General features: G+C 44.6%; 1 protein-coding gene across 1 annotated transcript; it reads left to right on the top strand.

Moving 5' to 3' along the window:
* The first annotated feature begins 410 nt into the window (after positions 1 to 410).
* Positions 411 to 26051, top strand: PCYT2 (phosphate cytidylyltransferase 2, ethanolamine). The gene is made up of 13 exons (XM_066614769.1): positions 411 to 595; positions 12757 to 12845; positions 12931 to 13092; positions 13804 to 13870; positions 14253 to 14337; positions 15302 to 15346; positions 17716 to 17854; positions 19021 to 19103; positions 19241 to 19318; positions 19938 to 20003; positions 21499 to 21564; positions 22911 to 22999; positions 24875 to 26051. The coding sequence occupies exons 1-13, from the start codon at positions 504 to 506 to the stop codon at positions 25005 to 25007; spliced, it is 1194 nt and encodes a 397-aa protein (XP_066470866.1). The 5' UTR covers positions 411 to 503; the 3' UTR covers positions 25008 to 26051.
* The last annotated feature ends 1779 nt before the right edge of the window (positions 26052 to 27830 follow it).

Raw genomic sequence — 27830 nt, 5'->3', positions numbered from 1 at the left:
CTCACCCATGTCTGCCCCTTGGATCTACCCCGGTGGGGGGGCAGCTTGTGATTGGATTAGAAGCACTTGGTCCTGAACAGAAAGGCAGTTCTTATCAATGTGGTGTGGTGTGGGCAGGGCTGTAGAGAGTGGCAGAGGGCCTGGGGCTGCAAGCCTGTGCGCATTTTCCTGGGAGTAAGCCCCACTGCACCCAGTGGTACTGACTTCTGAGGAGACAGGCACAGGCTTGTGCTGTAGGGCCTTAGAAAAGGAAGGCTGCTAAGTGTCCCTCAGCATCCCTGGGGACGGGGGAGAAGGGCGGGGCGTAGAACACCGAGCTGCTGCCCGGAGCGAAAGAGGGCGGGGCATAAGCGAAGTTGGGAGGGGGCGGCCGCTGGTGGTCACGTGAGGCCGCTGGCTATGGCTGCACCCTGGGCGGCTTCAGCTCGCCCCTTGATCAGCTGACGAGGGCCGGTGCCGGCGAGTGACAGCGCGAGGGTGAGCGCGGCGCTCACTCGCCAGAGATGATGCGGAACGGAGCTGCCGGGGCCGCCTCTCCTTCCAGAAGCGCCGCCGCTGCCGCCTGCCGGCCGGTGCGGGTCTGGTGCGACGGATGGTGAGTGCGTGGGGGCGGGGGGCACGTCAGCCGTTGCCATGGAGACGGAGCCCGCAGCCGGGTCGGACGCTTCCCCCGACATCTCTATGGCAACCGCATCCCTGCTTCCCCCCTCACCAGCCGCCGTGTGCCCCGCGTTCCTATGGCGACGCACGCGCTGCTTCGGCTTTCCTCTGGACTCCTGTCCTGTCCTGTCAGTGAGAGGCTGGCGGTCTCCCCTTCCCCCCCCCCCCCGCCACCAGTCACTGTGCCCAGAAGCGGCTCCCTTCCTCAGCAGAGCCTGTCCGGGGAGAGCGGGGCCCTCGCGTGCAGCTGCTCTGCTCTCCCCAGCGAGATCCGGGCGAGCAGGGGGCGCCGAGGGAGAGGAGAAGGCTGCTGCCAGCCTCTGCACTCTCACGGGGCTCCACTGGCTCCGTTGACCTCGGTGGGCTCGCTGAGGAGTCAGCGTGGTTCCCTCGCCCTGCTGCTTGCAAGCCTGCCGCTGGCAGAGCTACAGGCTGTGACTGCTGCCGCCCTGGATAGGACAGGCCCCGTCCATTCCTCATTACGCAGGGGGTGCACAGAGGGATCTTCTGTTCCCTCTCACACAACACCAGAACCGGGGGCGTCCACTGGGAGGGTTGGGACAGGCTCCAGAAAATAATTCTTTACCCAGTGCGTGGTTGGTCTGTGGAACTCCCTGCCACAGGATGTGGCGAAGGTATCTGACCTGGATACCTCTAAAGGGGGACTGGAATTTCTGGAGGAAAAGTCCATCACGGGTTACATGCCGTGATGGGGATGTGCCACCTCCTGGCTTTAGAAGTAGGCTACCTCAGAATGCCAGGTGCAAGAGAGGGCACCAGGATGCAGGTCTCTTGTGTGCTCCCTAAGGTATGTAGTGGGCCACTGTGAGATACAGGAGGCTGGACTAGATGGGCTTTTTCCCTGTTCCAGCTGGGCTTTTCTTATGTTCTGTCCTTCTATGGCAGGACTTTTAGGGTACAGTATCTTCCTGTCTTTGTGTTATCTCCGAGGTTTCAGATTCTACAGGATCTCCTGCTAGCACAGACTTGGTAATAGCAATGGACACGAGCTTTGTGTGGGCAAAAGAGATTAGATGAGGAGCTTGCGTTAGCTGAGCTTCTGGCTTTGGTTCTCCCTCCAGAGATGGACCAGTCCCAAAGGCAGCCTCTTGGCAGTGGTTCCAGTGATAGGTTGGCACCTATGTGACAATCTGATCTGTAGATATCTCTTCCCTTGCTGATTGGCTTGGCTCTGAAGGCAGGCATGTCCATATGTTCTGATAAAACAAATCATCCCATGGGAAGGAACAGAATGTTAGGGAACAGTGTTATGTAGGAAGGACTTTGGAGCTTATAAGCTGTAAGCATCCATTGTGACACTGTCCTGGATCCTGGATTCACCTTAGTTTGAAGTGGGTGTTCTGATGTCGCAGAGTCATATTTGCTCATGGCAGCGAGGATCCCCTGTGACCTAGATTGGCCCTTTATAGTCATGGTTTAAGTTTAATAGACCTGAATGATGTTTGCCTGGCCCAATTACCCATGATTGTATGGGCAAGGAGAATTTTTGTGACGCAAATGAACCTTTGCAGGAAGTGATATGAAGGCATGCTTCTCTGGGGTTCTCCACTTTGCACAAATGGCTCGTTGACCCTGTTACCTCTGTTCTTCATTAGACATGGGGAGTCAATGACATGAACTTTTGTCCAAGATTTTTAGTATTTGTGTTTACATGCCCACCTGGTACTGCAGGAGGGTTCTGGAGTAGACTTGTTTACACAATCCCTTTTGTATCTCCCTTTCCCTTCTCTGTCTGGCTTCCAAACAGTAAGCCTGTGGGTAGAGTCTCGTTGTTTTGCTGTTCCTGGACAGCATTTGGCTTCTGCTTGGGTGTAAGGTATGGGGATAGAAACTAGAAGACTGAGGCTGCAATCCTAACCACACTCTCCTGAGAGTAGGCCCCATTGAACAAAATAGGACTTACTTCTGAGTAGACCTGGTCGGGATTGTGCCCAAAGTCATATCAGTCTCTTTCATTACCAAATTTGTATCCTGTTTATCTTCCAACAATCTCAGGGCACTGTACAAAGGGGTTATCTCACTTTTTTCCCCTTAAAATAATGTTTGAGATTGCTGTGGCTGAGAGAGAGTGACTGGTCTGAAGTCACTCAGCAAAGTATGATTGAGATGGGATAGGAACCCAGGGTTGCTTCCATGTTAGCTATTTTCTTTAGAATTGACATTTAGTTATACCTGCTGCAGAGAATCCAGACAATGTCACTTCCAAATGAGTTCATTCCTGTTTTCTCATTGTTGCTGTTCAGTTTTAAGTGTCCATATGTGATGCCTATTGTAAACCGCTTTGTGAACTTTTAGTTGAAAAGCGGTATATAAATACTGTTAATAATAATAATAATATTTTTCCAGTTTCAGAAACTGTTGCAGTGCAGTCATTGCAGGTATAGTTTTCAGTGCTGATGTTTCATTCTTTGTAGAGGAGTGTTGAGTGACCTGTTTGGTGACTGGGCAACCTGTTGCCACTCCTTACTAGCTTTCATTTTGAATCACTGACTGCCTTTTTTTCCCATTCCTGCAACTAGTTAGGTCACCATCAAGATTTTCATTGCAGATCTTAGTTCTCCAGTTACTATTCCTTCTCTCTTACCCACCCATTTTTTAAAAAATTCATTAATATGAGCAAACAATTATTTTAATGTGTATATATCTTAAAGTGTTAGTTTCTGCAGCTGTTCTGAAGAAGCAACAGGTAGCATTTTCTGGAAATGACAGGAGGCTTTGAATCGCTTTGACTTTTGGAGTGAAGGAAAAGGAAAAGATCCAGGAGCCAAATGGTTGTCGTAATATTGACTCTCTTGAACCTTATTGCAAGAGAAATAGCTAAGGTCATGAACTGTGAGCTGTGAAGTGCCGTTCCAAGGCATAAGTCATATGGCTAGAGTACGTGTGTTAAGAATCATAACGGTAAACATGGGAACAGTAAAACAATCTGTTCATTCTGCAAAGATCAGCATAGGATAGTTCACAGGGATATAAGCATGGGGCCAGAATACATAGCAGGAAGCCATTGGGCCAAAGTAGATGATGCATAAAAAACAAGCGTGGGAGCCCTGATGCAGGCTGGAGCTGAAGGAGGGGAAGACTCAACTCCTAGGTGAGGAGTGCTTGGCTCCAGTAATATTTGTTAGCTGCTATCTGTGAGACTCCCCTGTGGCCTGAATTATCCCTTATTGTCATGGGCTGAGTTTAATGGGACAGAATGATATTTACCTACACCTATCAACAGAATTGTAAATGGGTAAGGAAGATGTGAGTGCTACAAACCTACTGCTTCAGGAAGTAATGTTTAGGCACTTTTGCATTGGCATTTCTGGTCTTGCAACATATAACTCACCCTTATTAAGGTCCCTTTTGGGTATTAACATTGTGTGCTATATGGGCCTAGTGCTCAGTAATAATTCCAAGGCAAGGGGTGTTGTTTTCTTATGACCACTGCAGACCTAGTGAGGCAACAAAAGAGCCAGGGCCTTTCATCACTGATTGTGCCTTCAGCCCTCCAGTAGCCTCTTATACTGAGGGCCCGATCCTATTCTGGGGTAGTGCTGGCGGCTGCTATACTGTGCCAGCAGTCGCCATCACAAAAATGCCATAATGCACCCCTGCACCAGCAGTAAGCCTGTTGGGCCAGTGCTGGGCCTCAGCATCGAGAAGATGACTCTGGAGCAACTCTGGCAGTAAGTTCTCCCACTGGCGGGTGGTGAGGCTTTTCTGGACAAATGGAGGGTGAGGAGAAGCAGGGAGGGGGCAGAACTAGGGGGGAGGGTGGACTGATGGGAGGATTGGGCCCAGGGATGAGGATAGCGACAGACCCTGCTGCCAAATCTTATGCCCCCTCCCTAGCTGGAAAGCCCGAAACAAGCCTCCTCGGTTCTGTGCCAGCAAAATAGCTGCGGCACTCCAAAGAGACCCGTTGCTGCCAGCTGCGTTCTACCCAGGGTAAGGGAGTAAATGTTCCCTTACCCCAAGGAAACTCCGAGGGCTGCCCCTCTTGCCGCCACTGGTGTTTAGGATTGGGTTGTCCGACTCCTGAGAGCCAGGAATCGCTGATACTGTCTGTCCAAAGCAGCCTACAAGACAAAAGGAACAACCTTGTTCAAGATACAGTACACACGAAACTGTAGAGAAAATGTTAGAGTTAAGATGTCCTAGGATTTTGTAATGTTTAACAGAACTGTTCGACTGATTCGTAGAACTTTTTCTTGGAAGGCAGTATTTAAATATTCTAAACCAGTGGTTCTCACACATATAGCATTGGGACCCACATTTTAGAAAAAGGATCTTGTCGGGACCCACCGGAGGTGATGTCATGACCGGAAATGACATCATCGAGCAGGGAAATTTTTAACTTTCCTAGGCTGCAATCCTACCTACACTTGCCCAGAAGTAAGTCCTATTTACTATCATTGTTAAAAGCATATACATAGTAGTCTGTTAAAAGTACAGGTCTGTAACATTTCCCCAAATGCAGTCACATGTTATGGTAGCATCAGGTCTAATATAGTAGAAATGAATGGGTACCCACCTGAAATTGGCTTGCAACCCACCTCGTGGGTCCTGATCCACAGTTTGAGAAACACTGTTCTAAACAAACAAATCCTTTTTCTCTTGTGCCATTTCTCAATTTAAATCCCCCAAGTTGCTGTATTATACCTGTAGTTAGTTTGCCTACCTGTCTCTCCTCTGTGGTGAATAGCTTTTGGGGCAATTTAAATTGGGAAAATGGCCTGGCAAGGGCTAACGCTTCTCCAATACTGTGCCCACAAGCCAATTCCCCCCCCCCCCCGCACTTGGCGCATGACTGCTTTTTACCAAAAAAAAAAAAAATTTACACACACACACATGGATCTCCCTGTCCTGTCTCATTTGGCCCTTAAATTCTAGCATATGCTGGTCTCTCACATTCAAATCCAGGTACAACCTTTCAGCTGTCGCTCCACTTTCTTCCTCTTCCGTGCTTGGTATCTTCCAGTATCCAGCTAAACAACTGAACTATTTTGACGTTTCTTCACAACTTTTAATAAAGTATCTATTGTACAAGCAGACAAAGGGCTCATTCAGAACATGGTGCTTGTCAACATGAACCATTTAAGTATATGGTTTTGGTATTCACTACTTCATTTTTGGTACTCATATATGCAGTCCTGTTAGTTGCAGACTTTCTTGCTATCTGGCACAGAGTTCAATTGTCACAGTGTAGTTCAGTGATTTTCAACCTTTTTCATCTCATGGCACACTGATAAGGCACTAAAATGGTCAAGGCACACCACCAGGTTTTTGTCAATTGACAAGGCACACCATGCTGCAAATGGGGGCTCACATCTCCCACTGGCCCTATTAATAAATGACCTACCCTCAAATTCCTGTGGCACACCTGTGGACCACTTGTGGCACACCAGTGTGCCATGGCACAGTGGTTGAAAATGGCTAGTTAATGTGCTGTAAAAACTGGACTCGAAATTTCTTGCATGCACTGTGCAGCAGGAAGAGCGTGTATGGAATTTGATTTGGTGTGGTGCCTAGTAGACGAGGTCACTTTTCATTAATAGTCTCAGTGCCTTGTTAGTACTATCCCAGCATTTAAGAACTTGAGTAAGGACAGTCAGTCCTGAGGCTAAATTCCATAAAGGAACAGCATGTCCTGTTGAAAGGAAGATCCTGAGCCTTGAAGGAAGCCCTTATCTTTCAGCATAGCCTGGAAATAGTTGCAGGGGCTGAGCAAAGAGCTCATGTTACCATGAAATTATTTTATAACAGTGGAGCGTAACAATTTCAGCTTCTTGCATGAGGTTTCTGTGTGTCTTGAAGTTCACAAACTGCTTCTAAAATAACCTTTTCCTGACTCCGATGTGGGTTATTGGGACAAGAGAACCAGGGACATGTGGGCAGGGGGGGCAGAGTCAGCTTAGCACCCCTCTCATAATTGCACATGCTCTTCACCTAGTTTCTGAGTGACTGCATGATCTCAGCTGAGGCTTAGCTGCCACTGCCACAATCTCTAATCTCTTGGAGAGACTGTCCGAAGCTCTTTGAGAGACATAGGGCACAATCCTAACCAGGTCTACTCAGAAGTAAGTCCTATTTTGTTCACTGGGGCTTACTCTCAGGAAAGTGTGGTTAGGATTGCAGCCTAAGGGTGCAATCCTAACCAACTTTCCAGCACTGACACTGGTGTGCCAATGAGGCGTGCACTGCACCTTACAGTGGAGAGGTAGTCAAAGAGGCCCCCTCAAGGTAAGGACATGTTTGTTACCTTACCTTGGGTCTGCATTGCAGCTAGGTCAGCGCTGGAAAGTTGGTTAGGATTGCGCCCTAGAGCTTGCAGCAGCAGCTCAGCCTCTACTGTGATTGCACAGCCACTTCTGGGATTGTGCAGGAGCTGGGACTTTGTGATGTGCACTATGTCTCCTCAGCCCTGGACCTCACTATACATCACTGGTGGGAATGGCACTGAGAACTCTTCCTGGTGTCCTGGTAACTAGATCTGTGGTCATGTGGGTGCTGAAAGGTAATCAGATACTGGCACAAAGGCCCATTCTGAGCTGAAGTATAACAACTGAGCACCCCATTAATAACACAGGCCTACAAAATTGAGGGTCAGAAAAGTTTTTCCCAAATTTATGGTGGTTTGATATGAATTTGGGGTGCTGATTCCAAAAATGGCATCCGTTTGGCCCTATCTTCATGAGGAAGCTGCTTGAACCATTCACTAAAGAGTGAATACTATATCTCCAAAATTAGATGTGATAGGGCCAAACGGATGCCATTTTTGGAATCAGCACCCCAAATATACCCAGGAATTGGTGTTTAAGGAAGCAAAATGTGTGTTGGCCTGTGTAATGGGTTGCTTTGAGTCTCATGAAATCGCTGCATTCTGGGACAGAATCAGAGTTCTCTTCCTTGGTAATTTGTGACTCATTTTGACATAACTTCTGCTCTCGTGCCCCTGCCTTTTTAAGCTTGAATGTATTTCTCCTGGATTGAAACACAAACTTTCTAGGCGTTCTCATTTCATTTTAGAAAAATAAGGTACCTTCCTGCTGGCCTAGAAGCAGCCTCCTCAGAACACCTGTGCTCTGTCTTTGACTATTCTCCTTCTTATAGTAATTTCTTATTGGCAAGAGAGAGGCTCCCTCATATAGCAGTGGAAAACCACAAAAGGTGCTTAGTTTTGTATATAGCCACAAGGTATTTGAGTGTGAAGAATGTATCTGCTGGGCACACTCTTAAAACACCACAATAACTATGATGTAAATGTTGGTCATTTATATCAATCAATCAAAAAAATGATTTTTTTTTTCATGAGTAAAATACTGTATGCAAACCTTGAAGTAACTGTGGAGGAGAGGACAATGAATTGGCCTTTGAAGGAGGACTGGACTCAGAGAAAGCTTCCTTTACTGAGCCCCATCCTCCCCCTCGTATCACTTCAGTGATGAAAAGAGGATTTGGCCTCCCTTCATCCCTGGAGTAATCATTATGAGGACTTGGAGATCAAGCACATGAGTTCTGAGGAATACCAATGGATACGACCTGCATTAGCTCCCTGAGTTATGGATGTCCAAGTTAAGAATAGCTGCATTGGTACTTGTGCATAGGCACAGTAGTTCTTTTAGTGGTGGTTTTGCGCAGGTGCAGTAGCACTGAGCCAGCAAGAGCTAGATGTCTCAAGCGACATATGTTTCCATTTCTGTACAGACCTTCCGAACCACACCAGTATGGGAACTTACAGCACCAACAGGGAACTTACAGCACAATCCTAAGCATGTCTACTCTGAAGTAAGTTCCATTATAGGCAATGGGGCTTACTTCCAGGTAAGCATGGTTAGGATTGCAGCCCTAGTGTAGTAAACCAGATATCCTGTCCAGCAATTATGTATGTATACGTCATACACACATTTATCTCTCACAATATGTTGTGAGAGTTAGCCATAATGGCTAGCACTGCATCTCTCTTGCAGTGTCTTTGTGACAGAGTAATCTGCAATGGAGAAGCAGTGAGGAGGTGTTTAATGTCACCTTTGCTCATTTTTATTTTCCTTGAAACTCTTTCCCCATTACATTTGCATTGTGACCTTGTTGTCCCCAGGTCCAGCATCCATGGATTTAACTCACCGCGGATGCCTGTGCATACCGTTTTCCACTTTAAAAGCATTTTAAAATACATTTTTAAAGCACCAGAACTGCTTTTCCTACCTTCGTGCAGTCAAGCTGTGCAGTATTGTGATGCATTCTGGGGCAATGCTAGAAGGAGACAGGAACCTCCAAGAGACCTGGAAGTAGGTCTTTCAAGCCTAAAAATAGCACTGGAGACTAGGAAACAGCATGGTTTATAGTGCGAAGATAGGAAAAACAATTTTGGTGCTTTTTTGTTTTTAAAATGCTGTTGAAGTGGAGCCCGGTATCCATAGATTTCAGTATCCTTGGGCATTCTGGAATGGAACCAAGGATACCGAAATTGTTCTGTACTCCCGTCATGTTTTTAGATCATGTTTAGCTCACAGTCGCATGTTTGGATTCCTGCAAAGCAAAAGGCTGCTGGGAAGGAAGAGGAGCTTCAGGGGAAAACCCCTTGGGGAAAGCATTCTCCTGCTGCTGCTTCACTACTGCAAATCTCCTGGTCCAAAGGCTACTTTGCAGTGGCCATCAATGTTACGCATGCACTGTTCTATAGTTTGGGACTTATAGTAGTAACAGCACACCAAGAACAGTTGTGTAAGCCATATAAAAACTTAATAGCGTGTTACTTTAATAAACTACCGGTATTTACATTTTTACTCTTTGCCTACTTAGTTCATGTTTATGGGTAATTCAGTGGGTTGTCACATCTGATTGCTTGTGGTGCTACTGAGGTTGATTTTAAATAAGAATCTTTGAGGCAAAGAGGTTTCCCCAGATGGCCCCCTTCTGCCTGGTCTCTTTTAACCTGGGATGATGGTAGTGAATAGAATTACCACATCCTCTCATCCCGTCCCGTCCTGTTCAGCTGCTGTTCCAGTAAAATGGGAAAGCAGAGAGCAGGAAGGTGTGATTGAGTGCTAACCACTAGAAACTACTACCCTTGATCAGTCTGCCTTCTCCTGGTCTCCGACAATGAGTATAGCAGAAAACTATGTAACCAACCCTGTTTTCCCTTTGGGGAATTTAAGTTAATACATGCACATACTATTCTGTCCTGCAGGGTGAATGGAATTTCCACAACCATTGCAATATAAAATAATTTTAGTTATCCTCTGACGAAATGCTTTTCAATTTCAAAATATGTTCATAGAATCATGGAAGAGGCCTACAAGGTCATCTAGTCTAACCCTCTGCCTATAACCACATGTTGGGACTTTCTGTTTTGGATTGCCTTCAGGATAAAAATCTGTGCATTTTTGTTGGCCTATCCCTAGCATTCCATATCAGGCTTATGGAAGAATTACAACAACAACAACAACAACACCTTTATTTGGCATAAACATTTGATGGGTGAAGACTCTGTAAAGAAGCCATAGAGAGAATAGAAACCTAAGCAGTACACAAATATATGTATATGTGCACACCTACGTGTACACACAGATACAAACATACATTACATTATACATACACACATGAATTATTTAAAAGACAGAAAACAATCAGTTACTCTACAGACATTGCCAAGATGTAATCTACTCAGTGGTTGCTTGGTACAGAAAGCTTGGCTCGATTCAAATTACTCAAATTTAAGAACTGTGCGACTGAGAGGGGTGTATGCTCAACATCACCTGCCAGAAGGAATTGAATTATAGTGTTCTCAAAATGCCGTGTTTTAGTACTGAGCAAGGGAGAGTGAAATTGCTGTCTTAGCACTTGATATCTGGGACAGCGCAACATAATGTGTATGGCTGATTCTACTTAGACTAAATTGCAGCTACATAAACGATCTTCCCAGGAGGCGTTTCTGAATCTGCCAAGTAAGTCATTAGAGGGGGTCACATTACAACAAGCCAAGGTAAAGGCCCTTCTCTCCAGTGAGTTCATTAGGAGGGACAGATATTTTGGTTGTTGACCAGTTTTAATTTTAAGTTGAAAATTCAAAGGGGAACATTTTTTCCTTGCTGCGCCTAAAATCTCTTGCCTTTCTGTATCATATAGTCTGGTTGTCAAAAACCTGGTGATAACCTCAGGAGAGGGGGCCCCTTGTAGATCAGCCTCAAGGTCCATCTGTTGAGTTTTTTTTATAAAACAGTACTAGGCAAGGAGTTAACGTTGAATCAGTCAACAGCCCCTTTAGCAGCAAATCATGATCAGCCCTGAAAAAGTCTTTGGTCCAGTATTTTAAAAAATTGGACCACACATGTAACTCCAGTCTATGTTGACCTGATTCCAGGCAGAGTGCTGCAAAGGAAACGCAATGCAGTAAGCCGAGAATTTTATAAAGAAATTTAGATTGAACCCTTTCAATTGTGTTATTTAATGCCAGCATCCGTACTGGGATGCCATATAACATTTGTGGTATGACTTTAGCATTGAAAGCTTGTAAAGCAGCTGGTACAAGCCAGTTGCCCCAGGAGAAGAAAAAGCGAGTTATGACTTGAACCACTGGTTTGGATGAATTAGTTGCAATCGACCAATGAGAGGACCAGGAATGCTTGTAATGAAACCGAAGAGCAAGGTACTGGATTTCCTTGACCTGCTGTATTAATTTTCCACTGAAAAGCCAAGATTGTGGTTTCCATGAGTTCCCAAATACCATAATTTTAGACTTTTCATAATTTAACTGCAAAGCATTTATTGTAAAATATTCAATGCAGGCTTTGACCAGTCTTCGTAAGCCTATTTTGGTACGTGAGATCAGAGCCATGTCGTCAGCATATAAAAGTAAAGGGACGTCCACCAATCCCAGTTTGGGACAATCCGTGTCAAACTTTGTTAAGAACGGGGCCAAATCATTGATGAAAAGGATGAACAAAATGGGTGCCAGCACACAACCCTGTTTGACCCCTTTGTTGATCGGGATTGGAGCCGAAAGGTCACCTAGTGGAGATAATTTCACTTGACATGAAGTGTTTAGGTGGAGGACACAAATTAATTCTAATCATCTTTTGTCCAGTTCCATCTTGTTTTTGGCAAATTATATCATGTTGTTTTCATAAAGAGTCAATTGGTATTACCACAATCCCTGATAAACTGTGGGAATCACACTTTAAATCAATTTATTTTGATGAATCCAAATTGACTTCTGTTGTTCAGGCATCCATACCGCCAGACCTCCCAGATTGGCCTGCTGTCTCAGTGGACGAGGTCATTTCAATTATTAACCAGCTAAAACAGAGAAAAGCAGCTGGCCCAAATGCAATTTGCTCAGACATCTATAAAGCAGCGCCAGACTGATGGGCCCCAGTTATCGCAGAACTGTTCATAAGAATTGATAAATTTGGAGTAATTCCAGAATCCTGGACTAGATCAATCTTGGTCCCTATTTTCAAAAAAGGAAATAAGAACCTTCCCTCTAGCTACAGGCTGATAAGCCTTTTGGATGTTGCAGGGAAAATGTACGCATCCCACTTATTGAGGAAACTTTCTTCCTGGGTATCTGATTATAACATCATAGGTCCAGAGTAAGCAGGTTTCAGACCAAACAAGTCCACAGTTGACCACTGTGTGATATTGTCCCATTTAATTTTCAAACAGGTGACTCAAAAGAAAACTCGACCCTATGTGGCATTCCTGGATTCAAAGTCTACCTTTGACTCTTTTGATAGGGACAGACTCTGGGTAAAACTCGAGAAGATGGAAGAATTCGTTTCTGTTTTGATGAAGATTATGTGAGAGTGAGCAAAATCTGGGCTGAAGGAGGATAGGAATAACTCCATTTAGCAGACAGGCAGCAGTTGTTAAGTGCACATAATGTAACCAGGAATAAAATCATCTTTTACTACTTTGTGCAAACTGCTTAGTCAATAACTAGTGCACATTGGGAAGCTGTATAGATACCTGATCCTGGTTATGATGTGTTTGACGTTCAAGGCATGATATAGGAAGAGAATCATAGGACAACAGCCAGTACCAGGCCTAGTCCTTCATACAAGCCCTCTTTGTCTTTTTTTAAAATAGCTATGACATGGTGCATTATGGGCACTCCAACCAGCTGCGCCAGGCCCGTGGAATGGGTGATTATCTTATTGTGGGAGTCCACACTGATGGTAAGGACATTACTCCATTTTGCTCCTTTGACTGTTTTAGATGCACAGACGTGATTTTAATCAATGTTTTCTCTTTTTTTCTCAGAAGAGATCTCCAAGCATAAAGGTCCTCCTGTCTTCACTCAGGAGGAAAGATACAAAATGGTGAAGGCTATCAAGTGGGTGGATGAGATTGTGCCAGGAGCTCCCTATGTCACAACACTAGAAACTCTAGATAAATACAACTGTGACTTCTGTGTACATGGGAGTGAGTATCCCAGCTTTTTGTAATGTGTCTATGTGGATAGATGGGCTCAGCAGTGGTTTTGGGGATAAAATATATATTTCCTAGGGGTGATCACCTCTTTGCCAGTAAGTCTCCTGTTCATTTTAACATAAGAACATAAGAACAGCCCCACTGGATCAGGCCATAGGCCCATCTAGTCCAGCTTCCTGTATCTCACAGCGGCCCACCAAATGCCCCAGGGAGCACACCAGATAACAAGAGACCTCATCCTGGTGCCCTCCCTTGCATCTGGCATTCTGACATAACCCATTTCTAAAATCAGGAGGTTGCGCATACACATCATGGCTTGTACCCCATACATTTTCCTCCCGGTACTTCATCACTTCCACAACGTATAACAAGATAGGTAATAGGATGTATTGTATATATATTGATAGGTAATAGGATGCCTGTTGCTAGAAATAGAGCCAAGACGTTTGCAGAATCGCACTCAAGTTGCCCAGCTGCTCTCTAGGCCAAGGGCCCACCCAAAATGCTGCTTGGTTTAAGTATTACAGTGTTGTGCTTATCCTCAGCTGGAAAGGGCTGCTAAATCCCCCCAGATTTAGAGAGAGTAGGTCTGTCTGCTTATACACCGGGTAACCATAACTACAGACCAGTGTCTGTAGGCTTCTGCCAGTCAGGCTTCCCAGACCATTATCTGTAGTAATCTGATACTTTTTTTCTTTACAGATGACATCACACTTACTGTGGATGGCAAAGACACTTACGAGGAAGTGAAAAATGCTGAGAGATACAGGTAAAGGCCTCCTTATAAGTAATGTTGCTCTGCTTGGCATTTGTGTCTGTGTCAGAATTGTGGGCCATTGCTAAGACACCACCTGTATTCTTTATATTTGTACCTCACACTTCTGAATGGCTCAGAATATATACTTGTGGCTTCCAGGTATTTTATACAAGTCCTGGCCAGGCCCAAACCCACTCAGTTTCCTTAACTGAACTGCAACAGGCTCTTTCGGACCCTTGTCTGGTTTCTGAGTTCTTTCCCATGTCCTTGGTTCTCTTTCAACTATGAACTTTCTCAGGGATATTCTCAGTGCAGAAAATAGATGCAAATGTGAGGATGCTGTGGATAGCCATTGCCAAAGCGTCTGTCTTACACTGAGCTTGTCTTATTGCAGGGAATGTAAACGTACTCAGGGAGTCTCCACTACAGATCTGGTTGGCCGTATGCTGCTCATGACCAAGGCTCACCACAGCAACATTGTGAGTCAGACAGAAGATCTGGCAGGTTGGCAGAAGAGGGGGCTTCCTGGCCACATTGATTTTCTGTGGCTCTCAGGGCATCTGATCCAAGATCGCTTTCTGGGTGGGCTACAGTAATGATTCTGAGCTTTATAGGCTGTTCCTGGGCAAGGCAGCAATCTCTCCACTCATCCCAATGTCTGTGCCAGGGCTACAACTGTTTGGCAGAAGGCTTGTAGACAGCAGGTGCCAAAAGCAACAAGAAAAGCATATGTCTGATGAAATGGCCTTTGCAATATGTAAATAATCTGTTAGTATTTAGACCTTGTGGACTGTGTGGGTGAGAATGGAAGAGAGGGACTTGGAGGGAAAATGCTTTTTGTGTGAGTCATCAGATGGCAGCTTTGGTTAGGGGAATAGGAGATTGGGTGGGCTACAATAGTGGGGGGAGTCACTTGGTTTAGGGGTGTTCAGGTGTATGTGTGTGGTAGTGTCAGGCTGCAACATTGTCACAGGTGGGCAGTATGATTTTTTTTTGGTGTGATTTATCTTGAGGTTATAGTTGAGAGTGTGAAATAAATGCATTTGATCCTTTGACAGCCCAGTACTAACCAACTTTTCAGCACCAACGCAGCCCCAAGGTTAAGGAAACAATTGCTCCCTTACTTTGAGGAGGCCTCCATGACTGCCCACCAACCTCAGAATGGAGTGCACACCACGCTGGCACAGCTGCATCAGTGTTGGAAAGTTGATTAGGATAGGGCTGTGAGTCTTGGTGTGTATGGTTAAAGGCAAACACTATTGAACATTTGTGCCAGTTCCAGTTGAGATCTTATCTTCTGAAAGTGAATCTAAAATGTTCAATATGCAAATCTGAATTGTGGCAGCTATGCCTTGTTTGACTCGGAGCTCCCCATGTTTGTGTTCTGAATTAGAGAGTTCTGTGAGACTCTTTCACCACTGACACGTCCTCTTCCTCTCTCAGGATGAAGACATGGACTATCGGAAGCACACAGATAACTTTGGAAAAGTGAGTACCAGCTCCAGTGCTCACAGCTGAAGTCGGTGCCCGTTTTCTTGGACACTGTGTGGTCTCTGCTGCTGTAGCAGGTTGTGGTTGTTCCTTCTCAGTAACACCCAGAGCAAATCTGGCTAGCTGGGTGGGAGAGAAATTGTTCATAATCAGAGTATGTAAGAAACCTCAGAGGGTCATTTCAGACACAGGCCTGTTATAGATAGGTCTGAATGAGTGTCAAGTAATGGAGTGAGTTCAAGCCTAAGCATGTTTACATAATAAGATGCTGTGGTGGAGTGGCTCCTAAGGGATGCCAAGCTGCAGTCCAGAGAGATTGTCTGTGCCTTAAACCAGCCTCTGAATTGAGAGATGAGGTAGCTAAAGCTTCTCTGCCCATTTTCCCCTATGTTTTTTGTCGCCCTGCCCCTGCCTGCTGTCATGGGCAGTCTTCAGTTAGGAGATGACAAAAATGAAAGGGGCAAGTGAGATAAACTAGCACTGCCTCATCTCCCAGTCCAGTGGCAGACATGCATAGAAGGTACATTTCTGAGAGGCATTTGTAAAAAGACACATTTGTTGGTTTGGAAGTTGGAGCTATTCAGTGATTAAGGAGATTATTTTTGTTTGCTACAATGGGTTCTATTCCTGTCAAGACTTCACAAGAATTCCTACTTAGGTTGTCTGGAGGTATTTAGAATGTCTTAAATATGTGACCTCTTTATTGTTTATATAATAGAGGGAGTTATGTGGGAGGTTATTGTGCCTTGAGAAGCTGCATGACTTTCTATTAGCAGCTTCCATTCTTAACACCATTCTTACTCCTGGATTATAACAGACATACAAAAGAGCTATTCACTGAATTTGTTATAGAAGTAGTATCCAGTCTTGTCACATGGTGGCAGTCAAGCTCCATCTTACATTTCAAAATGCTTACTGGCACTATGCTTGTGACTGAGTTCAGAGTTCTTGAATTTTTAACACTACATATTGTTAGAACAATAAAAACGGAATAGAGTGGGAGCAATAGAAAGGACTGGGGAAGGAAGGTCAGGATGTGTGTGGCAGAGCTTCTCTTTTTGGTACTATGATAAGTATATTTCAAAGATGTTAACACTCTTCATCTTCCATTAGATATTATACAATTTTTTAAAAGTACTTAAAACCTCCAGCAGAGAAGCTAGCATATATTGTATGCAAAATCCAATAGACACAGGGTGACCAGATGTCTTCTTTCTCCAGGACATGTCCTCTTTTTTAGCCTTGTATCCTGGAAGAGAACTTAAATGTCCTCCTTTTCCCTGTGATTAGGCAGCACATAGCCTTCTTGTAATTAATATATGTAATATAGTTTTAAATTTAATGAATAATATAGTGTTTAAATTAACCACATGAAATCCATATACAGGTTGAGTCTCATTATTCACAAGGGTTCTCAGAACTCACATGGAAGGCAAAAAACCCACTAAAGCAAATCAATTTAAAAGGTCCCTTTGCTCCATGATTTAAAAACAGCCTTGCTAACAGTTTGTAATGCATACAGAGGCAATCAGTCTCTCTCCACCACACACTTAGGCTTCACTAGGAGGCATCAATCCCTCCCTTTACCAGGAGCCACAGTGAGGAGGAAAGAATGGAAGTGATGATCACTGCCATTTAGCCTTCTTTCAAGGCTTCTTCTGCTCAGGGGGAAGGGAGGGGTTTGCCTTGTGCCTGGAGAGAGAATGATTGATTTATTGTTAGCCAGCTGCCCTCTCCCACATTAATGAGGCTATTGTTAGACTGTTTTCCTTTAATTTAAAAGGTACTTCTCATCACAATCTGTGGATCATTAGGTTATACCTGTAATCATTTGCATGGCTGTCTCTTTACAACAGTAAAAAGCAGTTTTTTAAACTGCGATTTGAAAGGGATGCATTTTCCCCTTCTCCCGGGATCAGCACATTCCTTCTCATTTGCGGTAGCCATTCCTGTTGAGTCATATCCATGTATGAAAAATCAGTGTATAACAAGGTTGGACCTGTACAAGTGTTTTTAGCTTTTATTTTGTCATGTCCTACATTTTTCTTGTAGATTTTGGGGTGCCTTGTCTTCTTTTGTGGTTATCACATCTGGTCACCCCGAATAGACATATTTCAATAAGTAGAGGTGTTCGTAAATGTTTTTATTTTTTCACAGATTTCATTTTTTTCACCAAGGAGAAAAGTGCAACAAGTGAGGTTATGTGGTTTTATTCCAAGGGAATATTTTTATAAATTATAATTGCTTTAAAAGTATACTAGTTAGATGATATAAGTGGTTTAGTGTCAGTACATTCAGCCACAGTCATTACCTATGCACCATTTGCCAGTCCAGTCCAAGAACTGAAGTTTTACTCCTTTCTCTAGGACCCAAAAGGTCACAGCCCCTGGACTGGAGTCTCTCAGTTCCTGCAGACATCCCAGAAGATCATTCAGTTTGCATCTGGCAAGGAGCCACAACCAGGAGACACCATAATCTATGTGGCTGGGGCCTTTGACCTCTTTCGTATCCTTGATCCACTCCTTTTGGGATGCATGGAATGGGGGGATGGGTGTCTGTGTGGGGAAATGTGGGTTCAAACAGCCTGTGACTATGAGGGGGCTTTCTGTACCCCAGTTCTCAAGCAATCTTTCTGTTTACAGTGAATGGGTACAGTTGAGCTTCAGTTGTTCTCAGTCTGGCTGTTAAGTGCTAACTTTAATAACCTTTCCAAACAGCAAACTGTTGCTTGGGCTACTGCAATCCTCTTTCCAGTTTCTTCTGCAGTGGTGTGCCTGTGTGCACTGAGCCAAGGATTCTTAACAATTTGCCAATTTATAAAGGACTCAGTGCACCCCTTTTCATTTCCTCTGTGAAACAGTGTGTAACAAGAATGCTATGCTCAGATTGCTAGTTTAGCTCAGGGCAGTCATATGGGGAAAGGTGGCATATAATACTCTTGTATGAGCTACAGACTCTAGTGGCTTACCTTAAGGGAGCTGGGCTTTCCCACTCCAGCCATGTCATGCCCCCCTGGTGGATTGCCTCCCTCTGTTTACTTTCCAATGAGAGTCTGGGACTACTATCACTGGAACTATTATGGAAGAGATATGGCCAGTAAAAGGTATGTAAAGGCATATCTTTTAACAGGACTCATTGTACTTCTGCAGCTTTACCTCACCCTCACTATAGTTGAAAAGATTTACTTATCAGTTATTTGAATGCTTTGTGTTGCCTCTCCCTCAAATCTTCAAGCACAGCAGCAGGAACATGTGTCCATTTAACATTTGTTGATTACTTTTTTCAAAAAGGAAAATTCATTTACAAAGAGCTGCAAAATTACTGGGTTCTTGATGGTGATGGCTTGTGATATTCCACATGCCAGCCATCAAGTGCTATGCTGTAGTCTAATTTCTGCTCAGCCTGGCAAGAACTGGTTTTCCTGAGCTTAATCATGGACAGGGAATTATATACATCTGTATATAGTGTGGTGAGTGTATTTCTGTGGCAGTTGGAGTGCCCCAATATTGTATGTCTGCGTGCATTGACACTCAACTCAAATTCACAGCAATTTCTAAGGAAAAGAAGCATAGGGTCTGTGGGAAACAAAAAGTTGACCTTATCTTACCTTTATTAAAAATCTCCTTTACACTAAGCCATAGGTTTTGTTCCTTAATGAATAAATTCTTCAGATATCGGACATGTGGATTTCTTGGAAAAAGTACACCAGTTGGCAGAGCGCCCTTATATAATTGTGGGGCTGCACTTTGACCAGGTAGGTCTCAGTGCTCTTGTATCTGGCCACATGGGAGGTGGGGCTGGATTACAAAATTCTTCATCCGAGACCAGCTGAGGAGGTTAGAAGAGAGCATCTCCCTTGGGCCAGTGCTGATTGCTGTGCTCTTTCCACAGGAGGTGAATCTCTACAAAGGCAAGAATTATCCCATCATGAATGTACATGAGCGAACTCTCAGTGTTCTGGCTTGCAGAGTGAGTATTTGGTCAGAATCTGCTTCTTATAACCCAAGGAGTGACCATCCTGGCCTAAAGTGCCCCAGCACCTGAGGTGGTCTGCCGAATCAGCTCATCAGCTGCTGCTGTTTCCGCTCCTCCTCATCCCATTTCCTAGATTTGAAAAGGGAGAGGAGAATGGGGAGAGTAACGCACCTCTGATAGGAACAGTGGAGATGGACATCCCTCATCAGTGCCACCAACGTGACTGCCTCAATTAGCTTCATGAATGGGCAAGACTTGGTTGTTGCCCAAGTATTTGCAGACTTTCCTCTCCAACCATTGGAGTATTTTTTTAAAACAACCCAATCAGAATTTCTCAGGTTTCTGCAAGATGACACAGCTACCTTTTTCTCTAGACCTTGTAGTTGTTGATGACCATGCAAATGCCCAACTCCCTTCCTTGAAGTCTTACTGGTGTTATGCTAAGTACTATGACTTTCTAGGGGTGCAAGATGTTGTGGTTTGTGTGGCAAAGTGGAACTTCCCAATGCTCGAGTATATTCTTCATGTCCCTTATATTCAGAATTCACTAGACTGGGGACTGGCAGGTGTGAGTGTCTAGAGTCATGATTGTCATCTGTCTATCGCCCTTTAGTATGTTTCTGAGGTGGTGATTGGAGCTCCCTATGCAGTCTCTGCTGATCTGCTGGATCATTTTAAGGTGAGTGAGTCATGCCTTTTGGTTGTGTGTGCTGTCTGTCAGTTAGATACTGTCTCTGTGTATAAACATATGTTTCAAAAAGCTGCTGTTAATAGGATCTATGAGCTTGCACATTGGCAAGATCACTTGCTACTCAAGTGACCTCACGACAGTGTAAGTACTGTGCTACCCTTTGTTACAATATAGCAATAGGAGTGAATTCTCCCTGCCTTTATTTGAGGTAATAGCCCTAATCTGCTATCGCCATGGCTTGATGTGAAACAAAAGAAGGGTGGGCAGAGAAAGCAGCTTCTGGTGTGGGCAATTTTCTCTCCTATGAAAAGCTTTCAAAAGACACAAAAAAGAAAAACTGGAGTGCATTTATGTATATGTATTGGCAACCTTCAGTCTCGAAAGACTATGGTATCGCGCTCTGAAAGGTGGTTCTGGCACAGCGTCTAGTGTGGCTGAAAAGGCCAATCCGGGAGTGACAATCCCTTCCACACCGGGAGCAAGTGCAGTCTGTCCCTGGTCTGTCTCCCTGGCTATGGGCCTTCCTTCTTTGCCTCTTAGCCTCAGACTGTTGGCAAAGTGTCTCTTCAAACTGGGAAAGGCCATGCTGCACAGCCTGCCTCCAAGCGGGCCGCTCAGAGGCCAGGGTTTCCCACTTGTTGAGGTCCATCCCTAAGGCCTTCAGATCCCTCTTGCAGATGTCCTTGTATCGCAGCTGTGGTCTACCTGTAGGGCGCTTTCCTTGCACGAGTTCTCCATAGAGGAGATCCTTTGGGATCCGGCCATCATCCATTCTCACGACATGACCAAGCCAACGCAGGCGTCTCTGTTTCAGCATTTATGTAGAAATGCACTTATATTAATACAATGAAATGTTTGGACAAACTAAAATTTGTTTCCAAACAGCTTCAGATGTGGGGAGATGATGCTGCCTCACACGTACTATCCAGTATTCAGGCAGTTGCATCAAAATGCGTTCATATCTATTGCAGCAGTTCTTCTGGGAACGGTTGTGGCTTTCTCCAGGTACTGTTTGGCGCATTGCAGAAACCTATGCAATGTTGACCATACTAGATAAGGGAAAAACATGAACGTGGGCAATTATTGCTGCTGTTTTCTACCTGCTTGTCAACAAAAAGAGTTCACAAAGCAGTTTATCTCTTCTTACTCTCTGAAAAGCTTTCCTTAGTATGCAGTTTGTGCACAGATCTCTGTTTGAAAGTGGGAGAAGGGGAAGAGATGGGGGGGACAAATAGGATGACGTTCCATAGTATCAGGAACTATCCAAGTGGTAAGAAGAAGATGGTAAGCTAATGAGTAGCTACCAGATCTTCTGGTACCATCATGGTAGTATTGATCATATTTAATTTCTGGCTGTTGTGTCTATGGGAGATCTCTACTTGAGGTATATCTGCTATGTCAGAGGTTTTCATAGGGGACAGTGTTAGAATCTAGGGGAGTCTGCAAACTAAAGTGACAGTGGATTTTTGCTTACTTTCCAAAGGTGGATCTCGTGTGCCACGGGATGACTGAAGTAGTACCAGACAAGGATGGGTCAGACCCATATGAGGTAAGGACTGAGGACTACTGGAACCCTTTCTTTGCTTCTGTGTTACTATTGTTTGTGGTGATCTCCAGGGTAGCACTGAGAATGACCACGTTTCCCCTCTGGGAACCTGTGTTTCTCCCTACCCTGAGATCACATCAAAACTGCACATATACATTATAATTTTGCCATTCCTGAGGTTGACTTCACGCATTCTGCATGCCATTGCCATACATGTGAGTTAGGTTCCACTGCCACCAGTAACATTAGGTCAGGGTCATGGTACCACTCTTTCATGCAGTGAGGGGTCTGTCTGTCAACTGACAGCCCTCATGCTGAGTTACTGAGCCCCCCCCAGCTCCAATAGGCTGGTTTTTCAGATGAGTGAATTGAACTAGATGTGGGCTAAACCTTGTGGGGATCTAAAAGGTTCTGGTTAAGGCTGTTGTTCTTTGAGGGAACTAGACAGTCATGGGTCTTCAATATACAGGGTGAGTCTCATTATTTATGAGGGTTCCATTCTCAGAACTCAAGTGGATTGCAAAAATTGCACTATAGCTAATCAATTTAAAAACAAAGTCCTTTGCCCCTGTGATTTAAAAACAACCTTGCTCTATTTTACACACTATACATATAAGTCTGGAAAATGCTTCCAAATATATCCACAAATATATCCAATCGTAGTTGTCTATAAGCCATTCATTCAAAAATTGATAAAGTCAAACGGTGTTCCATCCATTGACTAATAGCAGGGGAGGCACTGATGGCTTTGTTTTATGTTCTGATTTAAAAAAAAATTGTTTTGATGCAGCTTTTAGGATGACTTATTGTTAAGCACTTTGAGCACCCATGTAAGTGGGGGGGGGGGGAGGGCAGGATAAAAATTAGTTAAATAAACAAACAGTAATTCCTGGGTCAGCCTCTTTGTACACAGAATGCTGTCATTTTGGGGGGAAAGGGAAGACTTTCTCAGAAGAGGGGTCTTGCTTGTGAGGTTGACTGTCTCCTGGGTGATAGCACATGATGGATAAGCCAAGTTCCTTCTAGGGTGTTCCTTGAAATGGATGTGTGGGCAGCTGGATGACAAGGGTGTTAGTCTGTCTAGTCTTCATAGTTCGTAGGGATTGTCCTGTCATTAATTGACCAAATGCAAAAGCTTTTAATTGTGGTGGGGTTGAGAAAGCACAGTTCCTCTTCTTTCTTAGCTATAACTGTGATGCTGGCTCTTTCCACAGCTGCTGCACATACAGGCATGAGGCTTTTGAGTTCTGTTTTGAGGAGTGTCATTACTAATGGATTGGGAATGCCTCTAAACTTAAAGGATGCTAGTCCACATTTCTCATCAGGGTCACTTTTCTCCATATCTGCAGGAGCCCAAGAAACGTGGAATCTTCCGGCTGGTGGATAGTGGCAACAATCTCACTACAGATCTGATAGTGGAAAGAATAATAAAGAACAGGTTGGCTGCCCTTTACCTTTACCCAAACCAATTACTTTGGTTCATTTCATGTCTGGCACAATAGACTACTGTACTATAAATTTGCCAATATTACCAGCTCGCTTACTGCAATTTTGGGGGTCCTATACCAAGCCAATAGTATTAGCAGCTAAATTGGAATTCGCCAGAGGGAGAAAGAAGGAATGGAAGCTTGAGACAGATTTGAAAACAAGTCAAAAGTTGTCATTTGAATGCTTATAAATAAAAGTAGGCACTGAAGCAGAGATTCAGTGGCCTGCACAACTCTTGCTTTGAATAATTTCAGATCTACATTAACCTTTGACCTACAATATCTCTGCTTCCTTCACACCGTAACTTCTGACAGTGCCTGGGATAGTCTGAATTCTGCGAAAGCAGACATTGTAACCTGAATAAGTAATGCAAATCTGAATAAGCAAAATTAAGCTGAATTGGCAAATTTTTCTTGGAGCACTGAATTTGATCAGAAACGGAAGAGAGACTAGAGAGACCATCCTTTCTTTTGCCTCTGTATTGTAATCAGGGGTGACGTTAATGTGGTGTTATGCCAAGCTCCTTGTTCTGAGCTTTGCCTACAGATCCTATGTCCACTTTAAGGCTAATTAATTCCCCCACCTTGACCAGCTAGATCTGCCAGTACCAGCAGGTAGGAGACCAGTTGGTGGCTTGCCTGTAAGTCTGCAGGGTCCCAGCTCTCCAAGCAGCAGTCCTTCCAGGTACAGCAGCAGCACCTCAGCTTTCCACCACTCAGCAGTCTGTTTGAGTAGTCCAGGGGTGTCAAACTCATTTTATACAGAGGGCCAAAGATAGCATTCAGGGCTCCAGCTGAGGGCTGGAAGTGATGTCATTAAGCAGAAAGTGACATTAAGCAGCTAATGCATTAACTGCAAATGACAGAAGAGAAAGTACGCAAATCTTGATCATATTTTAAGATTTGGGAAAGCCCAATTTTCATGTGGGCTGCCATTTCAGCTGTAATACCTTGGCAGCTGAGAGCTGGATAAAAAGCTTCTGGGGGTCTGCATCTGGCCCCCAGGCCTTATGTGATACCCCTGGAGTAGTCCGTTAGTTAGTGATCCAGATAATCAGTTTGAAAGTCCAGTACATCATTAGTCAATCTGTTGGTTCGTTAGCAGAGTCATGGGTCAGCCCGTGAGTCAATAGCCAGTAAGTCAGTTAGCCAGAAGATCAGTTCAAAACGCAGAACCCTAAGTCAGTTTGTGAGTTAGCAGCCCAGTAGGTCAGTTAATCATAAAGTCAGTCTGTTCAGTAAGCAAGCCTCCTTTCCCTCCTCCACTCTCTCTCTACCACAACCCACAAACCCTTCCTGCATCACGTTCTCCTTATAACATTAGGGACCTCATTGCCTCTAGTGGCTGCAGCTGTGCAGCACAACCTCTACTGAAAAGCCCAAGCCTTAACCCTTAAAGGGGCCACTGCTGACACCACATCCTATCTCCAATACATGTGGCTACCAGTAAGAAGTCTTTTGCTGGAACATCGTGTGTTGGGTCTCTTTCGGCAAGGGCCAGCCTGTGTTTGAGGCAATCCATTGTGACGTTAGATTGTGCCTGGTGCTATTTATTCCTGTCTGTGCTATATGAAGGAAAAGTGCAGATGAATCCAGGACTTAGGCTGCCAGGCCATGGCTTTTCCCAGACAGCGCTGGTTACTCCTGCCCGAATGTCATGATTTCCTAGCACTGAACAAGCTTCTAGGCATCTATGAGAGTGTGTTGTTATTGAAGGCACCTGCCATAGGAGGCCTTCAGTGGCTGGCTTGTGCAGAGTGAGGCACCATATGGTGGAAGTGAACAGAATGTGGCTGAAGGACTTCTGAATCTCTTGGTCGTTACAGGCTGGAGTTTGAAGCTCGGAACCAGAAGAAAGAAGCAAAGGAACTGGCTGTGTTGGAGGCTATGAAAAGGAGGGAAGAGGCAGCAGCTAAGCAGAACTCAAGCTCGCTGGGCCAAGATGACCATGAGAGCTAGCAAGGGGAAGAGTGCAGCAGACTCCTCCCCTTTTGAAGCTGCAGCATTTTCTGGGGGATAGGATGCTGCTGCCAACCTTCACAAGGCCTGCGGTCACAAACCTCCTGGATTCCATTGCCTTCGTGGCACATGAGGAAGATCCAGGGTGCTGCTATCTAATCAGCCCAGGCCCACTCCCATGGGGGAGATTTTAACATTGCCTTCCCAATAACAGATTACATTAATTCCAGTCAATGTGCAACACTGTGTGGTTTTACCTTCTTTCAGTTTCTGACCTATTGGAGCTGGAGGTCCACACTGCTCAACTTCTTTTGGAGTCTCAATATTTCAGAGCATTCCTCTGTCTCTGGCAGTCAGAAATCAGTTTTTCAATCTTTAATTCTGTCCTTTCCTGCCTGACTTAGAATGCCTTCAAAGTGACAGAATCCAAGAGTACTCTTCAGTCAGTTGTAGTGCTGTCTGGAGTAGGGCCAGATGCCCTTGGAGGCCTCCCCTTTGCTTGAAGATGACTGCAGACTGGTCATTACATTTTCCTCCTGATTTGGAGAGGTGCAGAGACATTTAGAATCTTCCAAAGTTGTAATGGTGGATGGAGCTTCCTAGTGGCAGACACTGCCCTCTCTCTCCCCTTGCGCATATCTATTGGCTGGGTCCATGGTTAAGCAAGAAATCAGTGGGGCTGCAAAACTGCTTGTTCCCCCATCGCAAAAGTATGTGTAAAATGGAAATATCACTGCGGTTAGAGCTCCTTACCCCAGTACCCTGTGGTGGTTGGGTTCGCAACTGGTGCTTCCTTCTCATTCACACTGGCACTGAGGCTCTTGCCTTGAACCCAGCATGCAGTTCAGACTCCTGAATATTTAAGTGCTTGATATCAGCCAGACTGGATGCTTTGTGGTGAAGCCCAGTAAATTACTTGTCTGAGATCTTTCTCATACATGGTGAGGCATGCTTTGGGGCTGCATATGGGGGCAGAGCTATTTTCTGTCTCCCTCTCTCTTGTACATTTTCAGTAGTTGACATTAATAAAATGTTGATAACTTGCTTGTGTGTCAGTGACTGAAATTAAATCTTGGGGTTATCTGATTTTTTTGACCAAACCAAATGAGGAAGTTGAAATCCTCATTGGGAAGCGGGTGGGTGGAGGACCTCCGAGATTGTGATGAAGGATGTTAATCCTTTCTCTCACTATGGAATGATGAAAAGTGTAGTAATTTACCATGTGTATGAAGCAGGCCTCTGTGCTATTCCATAAGGCAGTGTTGCTATCTTCTCCTTGTCTTTGCATTAATAACTGTCAGCAGTTAAGGCACTTGTCATCATAGAGATACAGGGCCCAATCCTGTCCAGCTCTCCAGCACCAGTGCAGTCACAATGCAGCCCCGAGGTAAGAGAACAAATGTTCCCATACCTTGAGGAGGCCTCTGTGACTGCCCCCCCCCCACTGGATGCAGTGCCCACCCGATTCGCACAGCTGCACCAGCACTGGAAAATTGGATAGGATTGGGCCCTTAGTCTTTTAAGTTGAGAATGAGGAAGTTTTCTGAAGATGGCTTCCTTTTCTATTAATGGAAAAAAGAGAAACAACAAAAGCAACTGGAATTACTTCTTATGGGGGCTGGGGGTGGATCAAATTCCCAACCCTGACCTGCAATACCTGAGGGCCAAGCTAGACAAGGCACACAAGTAATGTTTGTATAATTTTTAACAGCATTTTTGAAGGAGGTCTTCAAATTTGATTGGAGGTAGGGTGCTTGTGCTTAACTCTTGCCCTTGAACTGCTTTTCTGATCAAAATTGCCTCCTACAGGGGAAAATAAGGGCAATTTTGGTTGGAAAAACAACCCTTAAGGATGGAATTCAGCAGTCCTCCTTGCACTGCAGCTGCTCCAATCACAGGCACATACTTGGCAACTTTGTTTCACTAGGAGCACACCAAACCCCTGAGGACTATTGCTCGTACTTTTCCTGTCATTTCTGGTTTAACCCTGGTCTGTTGTTTTTTTATGTGGTTTTTTTTTAAATTTTAAGAATAGGTATACCTTGCCAGTATACAGCCAGAACATTTACCAGATCATGATGAGATCCACCTGGAATGTAGTTCTTGAAAGACAGAACTTATTTGTGATTGTAAATCCCCTCAGGAGTTTAGAAAAAAAGCTTGCCTGTGTAAACCACCTTGAGTAAAGCCAAAGGAGTAATCCAATGACCAGAAAGACAGTATATTTAAACACACACACACACACACACACACACACACACACACACACACACACACATCAGTGTTTCTCAAACCTTTCATTCACTAGAGCCTTTTACACTCCTAAAAGGGGTCTTGGTGAGCCCTGCCAACACATGTATGGTCTTGGGAAGTCCCAGAGTGCCAGAGCAAACTGGGCAGAGGGTAGATTGCTGCTACTTATGGTGTGCTTGTGAAGCCCCTGAAGAGGCTTTAGGGAACCCCAGGACTGCCAGGAGCACAGTTTGAGAGACAAAAGTACACTATCTGAGTCATCTTTGGAAAGGGCCTAGGCTGGCACTTCAGCATGTGTCTGCTATGAAATATCTTTACCAGAAGAAAAAGATAGCCACAGGTTCTCTCTCTCTTTACTGTGTCTTATGTTAAATTTTACAGGAATTATTTCATTTTCCAAAGGGAAATTCACAAATGAATGTGGGAGAAAAATCTGAAAATGTAATGTGAAAATACACCCAATTTGTTCAGAAAGACCCCCATGAATGGTTGAGCTGCTTCCTGATTCTCACAGTTCATGGGGTTTTCTCTCCCAAGTAGCTTATCTGCTTTGATTCATCATTATATTTA

Source organism: Tiliqua scincoides, chromosome 2 (genome assembly GCF_035046505.1).
Source record: "Tiliqua scincoides isolate rTilSci1 chromosome 2, rTilSci1.hap2, whole genome shotgun sequence".
NCBI lineage: Eukaryota > Metazoa > Chordata > Lepidosauria > Squamata > Scincidae > Tiliqua > Tiliqua scincoides.
Note: the sequence above shows the minus strand (reverse complement) of the source record. Positions and strands in the feature narration are given on the sequence as shown.

What these genes read in the sequence shown, in the direction of transcription:
- PCYT2 (XM_066614769.1), top strand. Translation starts at nt 504, where the DNA reads ATGATGCGGAACGGAGCTGCCGGGGCCGCCTCTCCTTCCAGAAGCGCC. An exon ending in TGTGGGAGTCCACACTGATG is followed by an intron (nt 12,846 to 12,930) that starts GTAAGGACATTA and finishes TTTTTTTCTCAG; the next exon opens with AAGAGATCTCCAAGCATAAA. An exon ending in ACACAGATAACTTTGGAAAA is followed by an intron (nt 15,347 to 17,715) that starts GTGAGTACCAGC and finishes TCCTTTCTCTAG; the next exon opens with GACCCAAAAGGTCACAGCCC.